General features: G+C 36.1%; 1 protein-coding gene across 2 annotated transcripts in view; it reads right to left on the bottom strand.

The window, feature by feature from the left end:
- Positions 1-4,442, bottom strand: part of prkag2a (protein kinase, AMP-activated, gamma 2 non-catalytic subunit a) — a 93,231-nt gene extending 88,789 nt beyond the window's left edge. For both annotated transcript variants that reach the window (XR_014531575.1, XM_083529957.1), the window contains exon 1: positions 3,970-4,442. Coding sequence is in view for 1 of the 2 variants with exons in the window: in XM_083529957.1 (XP_083386083.1) it covers positions 3,970-4,056 (87 nt within the window). In the remaining variant the exon portion in view is untranslated. The remainder of the gene's footprint in view (positions 1-3,969) is intronic.
- Between the last annotated feature and the right edge of the window lie 3,075 nt (positions 4,443-7,517).

Raw genomic sequence — 7,517 nt, forward strand, 5'->3', positions numbered from 1 at the left:
ATTCACCTCACACGGTCAGCTAGCTGGCACAGAATAGCGTCAGCATTTTTTCGTCCTCTGATTGGTTGGTCAGAGGGAAACTGTTACCGCCAAGTTTGACTGGCAAAACACATCTGTAGCGCTCTGCACATATTAATACATCTGCGTTAGACGTTTTCATGCCTACAAAGAACGAAAAATTGATTTAGTCATGATTTGCACATACTTAAAAATACATTTTCAAGAAAAGCTAGACATCGTGAGGAGGTCAGCCAACCCTGAAGCTAGCTAGCTTGTCTCAGCCCGGGACAAGGGTTTGTTCTCAACTTCCAGACCAGTGAATACGAGCAGTACCACTGGCTTACAGCCTCTAAGAAGCTCTGATTTTTTTGCCATGTTATTAGACAAATATTGATTCTAAACTGCTGGTCCCCCTGTTGCTGCCAAAACACTCCTGACCCATTGACTATTAACAGCATTACCTTCTTCAGCAATTTGAGCTAAAGAAGTTGGTCTGTTGGATGAGACCACATGGACCAGCCTTCGCTCCCCAAGTTCATCAGTTAGCTTTGGCTGCCCATGACCTTGTCGCCGGTTCACCACTGTTACTTCCATGGACCACTTTTGATAGATGATATGTACAGGTTTCACTTTTTGTATTGAATTACTTAAATAAATTAACTTTTTTAATGATATTCTAATTCATTGAGATGCTGATTTCATTTTCCAGCAGGATTTGGCACCTGCCCACACTGCACCAAAGGTTGGGTAAATGACCATGGTGTTGGTGTGCTTGACTGGCCAGCAAACTCACCAGACCTGAACCCCATAGAGAATCTATTGGGTATTGTCAAAAAGGAAAATGAGAAACAAGAGACCCAAAAATGCACATGAGCTGAAGGCCACTATCAAAGAAACCTGGGCTTCCATACCACCTCAGCAGTGCCACAGACTGATCACCTCCATGCCACACCGAATTGAGGCAGTAATTAAAGCAAAAGGATAAAGGTAAAGTAAACAAACACTTTCCAGAAGGCCAACAATTTACTAAAAATGTTTTTTTTTATTGGTCTTATGAAGTATTCAAATTTTTTGAGATGTGTGATAAATACATTTTGTATTGAATTACTAAAATAAATCAACATTTTAATAATATTCTAATTTATTGAGATGCACCTGTGTGTGTGTGTGTGTGTGTGTGTGTGTGTGTGTGTGTGTGTGTGAGCATGCATGACTTACACTCAACATGATAAAATCAGACCATTGCTGTAAAAGGGGTAAGTGCTTGTAAGGCCAGAGGGTTTCCAATGTTCATAGTATTTATTAATTTATACTGACAAATATTATTTTTTGGAACTGCCACATAGAGCAATTTTATTATCTATTATTGAAAAGAAATGAATGAGATTAATTATAAAATAAGAATATTTCTGTTAAATATTCACAGAAAAAAAAGAAATAATAATAATAAATAAAATAATAATAATAATAATACATAGCGTGTCGTTTGCATAGCCAGGGTCCTGCCATAATAATCACATTCAAACTACTCTCTGTTACAGTCAGGCTTTTTTTACACTTTCATCCAGATTTCATAACAATATTTTTTGTAGTCTGACCTTGTCCATAGTTTTTTAAATAAACATGTTGATCTAATACTGACATTATCTGAACACTAGAGAGAAACAACCATTCACAATCTGTCAAATCAGACACATTTGACAACGAGCTGTAAAAAGATCATAAATTCTTAAGTGTCAATTGTATTTTGCTTATTTGTATGAATATTTTTTTCTTGCCACATATCATTTCTCACCAACATGTTATGAATTAATGAGGCTGATTTCTGCAACAAAACACATTACTAAAATAACCCATAGCTAAAATAATCCAAATAAAAGCAAACATAAAATTGATAGCTAGTTTACATCAAACATTTAAAATTAATAATAATTGTAATCCTTGAGACTTTAATAGTATAATGTTTGTTGGTAACAGCTGGACTAAATATTTCAGAAACTGCTGATCTTTTGGGATTTTCACACACACATAACAGTCTCCAGGGTTTACACAGAATGGTGTGGAAAAACAAAAACCACTGGGTGAGCAACAGTTTTGTTTGTGGAAACAACTTGGTGATAAGCGATGGCAGAGTAAAATGACCAGATTGGTTCAAACATACAGGAAGGATATAAGAGCTTACATAATTACTTTTTACAGCTTCAGTGAGAAACATACTTCATATATAAACAAAACATAAAACTTGCAGTACATGGGCTACAAGAGCAGAAGACCACATCGGGTTCCACTTCTGCCATGCAAGATCAAGAATCTGAGACTATCAGAGGCACAGACTGGACAGTTAAAGAGTCAAAAGAGAAATCACCTGCTCTTTTTCAATCTTTAACTGTTCAGTTCTGTTCAAGAGACTCATGTTGGTTGATTCTAAAATACTCCAAAACTAACAACCATGGAAAATCAAAGCAACTGATATCATATTTTCCCAGTTCTGATGCTTGATGTGAGCATGAACTGAATCTCTTGGCCTGTATCTGCATAGATTTATGCACTGTGCTGCTGCAACATAATTGAATGACTGGATAACCACATAAATGAGCTGGTGTGTTTTGAGAAGTACCTTTTTGTAGAATACTTCTTGTAGAATTGTATATATTGTACAATTATTGAATTACAATAATCCCCCGCTTTACCGCAGTTCCGATCTCACGCCCCCGGATTATCGCAGAATTGCATTTGCCACATAACTAATTTGATGCTGATATTCCTTGGCACGACAGACCAAAAACACTTACAGGGAATTGTTTTTATGGAGTTTTATGTTGAAATAATGAAATGTAATAATAAAAATATAATTATTAACTATAAAATGAAGTAAAAATGTACATAAAACAGTACTGTATACATAAAATAGCATTTTTGGGGTGGTGTCTGTTTATCGCAGTTTTGGAACGTAACCACCGCGATAAACGGGGGATTGCTGTAATTCTATATATTTATTTATTGATTTGAATGGATGGATGGATCGATAGATAGATAGAACCTCATCTAAATAAGCGTATGTCCATTTTAATATCTTATGTGACTTTTCAGCAACTTAAACTTGAATATAAAAAAAGGTAATTACATTTATAGAGTCCAATATGTCTGCAGTTCAGGGTTTCTGAAATTCAGTTGCTACAAATGTTTCAATCTATCCATCTATCTATCCATCTATCTATCTATCTATCTATCTATCTATCTATCTATCTATCTATCTATCTATCTATCTATCTATCTATCTATCTATCTATCTATCTATCTATCATACATGGTCTTTATTGTCTCTAACAGCGGAAACCAAATTCCTTGTGTGTCAACACACTTGGCTAATAAACCCGATTCTGATCTAAATCAATAAATAACAGCATAGGAGTGATTAGTGATAGTAATATTTTTAATATTTTGATATTTTGATAGATAGATAGATAGATAGATAGATAGATAGATAGATAGATAGATAGATAGATAGATAGATAGATAGATAGATAGATAGATAGAGATAGATTTGTAGCAACTGTAGGCATTTTAAATTAATTTCAGTGCTATGTTATAGTAAAAAAGCAGTTTTACTATGATAAGGATATTCCCAGGCTTTACAGGAAGGTCCCTAAATTATGTCGAAGTAGAGATGCAATGGGCGTGTCCACGTGACGTGTAGAGGGCGTGGTCACGCCCTGGCGATCATAACAGCAGTACTCGTGTAGTGGAGTTACTCTGAAGTCTGATTGACTTTTCCTCTGTTGATCACATGTCAGCGGTTTGTCCTTAACCGTGACACACAGTTGTGAGAGGACAAGTCTAAAATCCCGAACCTGCTACTCGAGAATGTGGTTCCTTGGACGAAGTTCGCATTTCATCATGTCATGCCTCCATCTCCTTTCTGTACAACACCGCCCTGCTGTGTACCAGACAAATAACAGAAAAACTTACCGGCATGTTTAACCGAAGCGTTGTCCTTTTTCTGGTCCATTTCTTCCTGCTATCCGTCTTCTTAGAATCCATCACAGTGCTTCCCATATTCCAGATGAGATACTGTTAGAATAAGACTAATCCCCCTCCCACCGATACGCGTATTAAACTGTTAAAGGCAAAGTAAAAGAAAATCCTTCTCTCTGTCTATTCATGTGAAATATCAACAACAACAACAGCAGCAAAAAAAAACACCAATGATTTCATAGGGAATAAATATCAGGTTTCCAGTCTTGCAATAATCATAAGAAACAACTTCAGGTGAATAAATCGGGTTCTCTTTCTACGCTCGATTTTGCAAATTATAAAAAAAAATAAAATGCCAAAGGAAACACTGTTGCAGCCCAACCTACAGCCTGCTGCAAGCCTTCCACACTTATCAATAAAAAAGCGCGCCGCATCCGCGTGCACACTGAACCAGGAGTAGGGTTTAAAAAGCGACTAGGCTCGTATGGAAGGCCACAAGGGCCAAAACATCAACCAAGAACCATTACGAAGCATTGCATCGTCATCCTGGGGACACTTAGCACGAATGGGATGCAGTTGCTTTACAAGGTTTATGGTTTATTGCCATCTTATGATAAATCACTTGTTGTATTCGTTGCTTTGGACAAAAGCGTCTTCCAAATAAATAAAAAGTAAATATAATTTGAATAAAAAATTGCGACTTCCTGCGACGTTTATTTGAGGCTGGATATGGGCTGCAAACACTATTTTCCCTTGCATTGAACTCTTATTTAACCAATAAATGGACCAAAGAAATTCGAATCAGGGCAGAGTTTTTAATAAGGAGTATAGAGCTAAATATTTTCTCAACAAAGTCCAATCCAAGGCTCTATGCTTTTTGCCAAACAATAAGATACAGGCTACCAGTCACCACGTTTCCACTAAGCGTGCTAGCAACCGGTCCATGCAAGAAAGAGCATCTACTCCTCAGAGGTTGGCAGCAAATTCACAGGCTCAGCAATATATATTTTTTTCTGACAAACTACTATTCAGAAGTTGAGTACCAAGGCAAGTTATGTGCTGCCATTCAAATAAAAAAAAAGGCTAGCAAGTTTTTCTTCAAAGTCAAGTCAAAAAGTCAAGAAGCTTTTATTGTCATTTCAACCATATATAGCTGACGCAGTACACAGTGAAATGAAACAACGTTCCTCCAGAACCCTGATGCTACATTAAACAACAATCACAGAAACAGAAAACACAGGGCTATTGCCACATAAAGTGCATGTGTGCAACCTGGTGCAAACAGTTCAAAGACAACACAAGACAGTGCAAGACAACACAAGACAGTGCAAGACAACACAAGACAGGACAGTGCAAGACAACGCAGGACAGTGCAAAGACAACACAAGACAGTGCAAGACAACACAAGACAGGACAGTGCAAGACAACACAGGACAGTGCAAAGACAACACAAGACAGTGCAAGACAACACAAGACAGGACAGTGCAAGACAACACAGGACAGTGCAGGACAAAACACAAAACACAAAATAGCTCCACTAGTAAAATCTGTTGTGACAAGACAAAGTGAACAAAATTAAACAGCAAATGGGATCTTAAAAGCATTGTCATAAAGTGTGATCAGCACTGCTCCCACTGAAATTAAATAAAAGTCTCAGTTATTTTTAAGGGTATGAGTTTCACATGTAAGTTATACTAGTTTATCCCATCTCTTTCCAGCGGTGTGAAAGAATATTGAGCTATGAACGGCATGCTTTGCAGAAAGCAAAAATCACACACTACTACTCAAGGTTTCACTACTGGTGCCTTGAACAAGGCCTTTAACCCACTCTGTACCAGGGGCACCATATCATAGCTAAACCTGAACTCTGACCCCTACTTCCTAACAAGAACAGAATTTAATTGTGCTTAATGTGTATGTGACGATTAAAAGCTGTTTTTTTTTTCTTATCTGTTATCTCATATGTGATTTGTATATACACTTGTGAATTTTATACACATTCATATAAATATATTTAATGATCTCTCTCTTTCTAAAATCAACAGTGGAATGTTCATTGTGCAACCCAGTGATAAATATAGTAGGAAAATCAACAACGACTGATAAATTCATAGTACAATCACTTGCATACAATCACACCTAGAAGCAGTGTAGCTAATTCATCTGTCTGTGAGAAGAAATGTAAAATAGGTAATTACATTATAAAAAAAAAAGATGGTTCATATTTTTTACTATTATTTAGTATTTAACTATTATTTAATATTTTAATATTTTTTAACTGAAATGTTAACAAGCTAATGTTATTACATACAACTTTTTAAAGTTTTACAAGACATTGTTCCAAAGCGGCTTTACAGAAAAAAATACATTATGAATATAACTGTAAATGTATAACATCTGATCCTTTATAAGTTTATCCCTAGTGAGCAAGGCAGTGTCAACAGTAGTTTTAGGAAGAAACCTTTAAGAGAAACTAAACTCAAGAGGTAACCCATGATCACATTAAGCATCCATTCATTATAGTTCCATCATTGTGGACATTATCAAATGTTCACTAATAGACACTGAAATACAAAATGTTAATGGTAATATTGCAACTGTATTCCTAAGCTAGTGTAGCAGACTGTTTATATTAATTAAAATCCAATATTTATGGTTCTTAAGTTTAACTCTGCTCAGTTACTTCATGAATCTTTAGACTGTTCATGTGGAAATATCTTCATAAATAGTAAGTGGGCACTATTTGAAAATAATTCCATTCAGAAGTAGGACATCAGGATGAAGATGCAGATCCAGAAAGAAGAAAGGGACAAAAGTAGGGACAGATTGAACTATAACTGAGTCGGTGGCTGAAGGGCAAATTTGCTGCTGTTATATTTATTTATTTATTTTTTATTTCATTTAATATTTAAAAATCTATCAAATATGGAAATGTTGATTAAAATTGCATAATGTTCAAAGAGTTGGTAAAAAAAACAACAAAAAAACACTCTTTATTCATCATTGGACACCTTTGGCCTTCCACAAGCTCAAAAGCTTTCTAGTGATATTATCTATTTATCAAAAATCAAACTGCATGCTGATGACTTTTGTGGCCTGTTTCTTTTTCTCTGTATTGAGACATGAAGGTGACATGGAGGCTTGCATACATCATGAGAACATTCATTAAGCTATATATAGAGAGGCAGAACTGGGGTTTCTAGCTCCGCACTGGTGTAGTTATTTCAGCTCTATGAAACCTTTTAGAGGTGGGGTTGCTGTTTAGATGCCGGATGGGGCGATGCTATCTCTTCACGCCTCTAATGAAGCTGACCAACATTTTGCAAATGATATAATGTAGAATTAATGGTGCTGTGAGACAAGTGCTGTATTGGAGATTCTGAAACATGCACACCTCTTGCCGGAGCTTGTCTGAAAGAAGGCCTAATTAGCCACTCTTGTACACTGAGCAGATTTTGGAAGGTTGATTTGCTTTGATGAAATCTTTGCAATATGGCACAGTGAATTTCACTGCAACCTGGCACTGTTTGAAAAAGAGGCAT

This window comes from Silurus aristotelis (genome assembly GCF_946808225.1).
Source record: "Silurus aristotelis genome assembly, chromosome: 25".
Classification (NCBI taxonomy): domain Eukaryota; kingdom Metazoa; phylum Chordata; class Actinopteri; order Siluriformes; family Siluridae; genus Silurus; species Silurus aristotelis.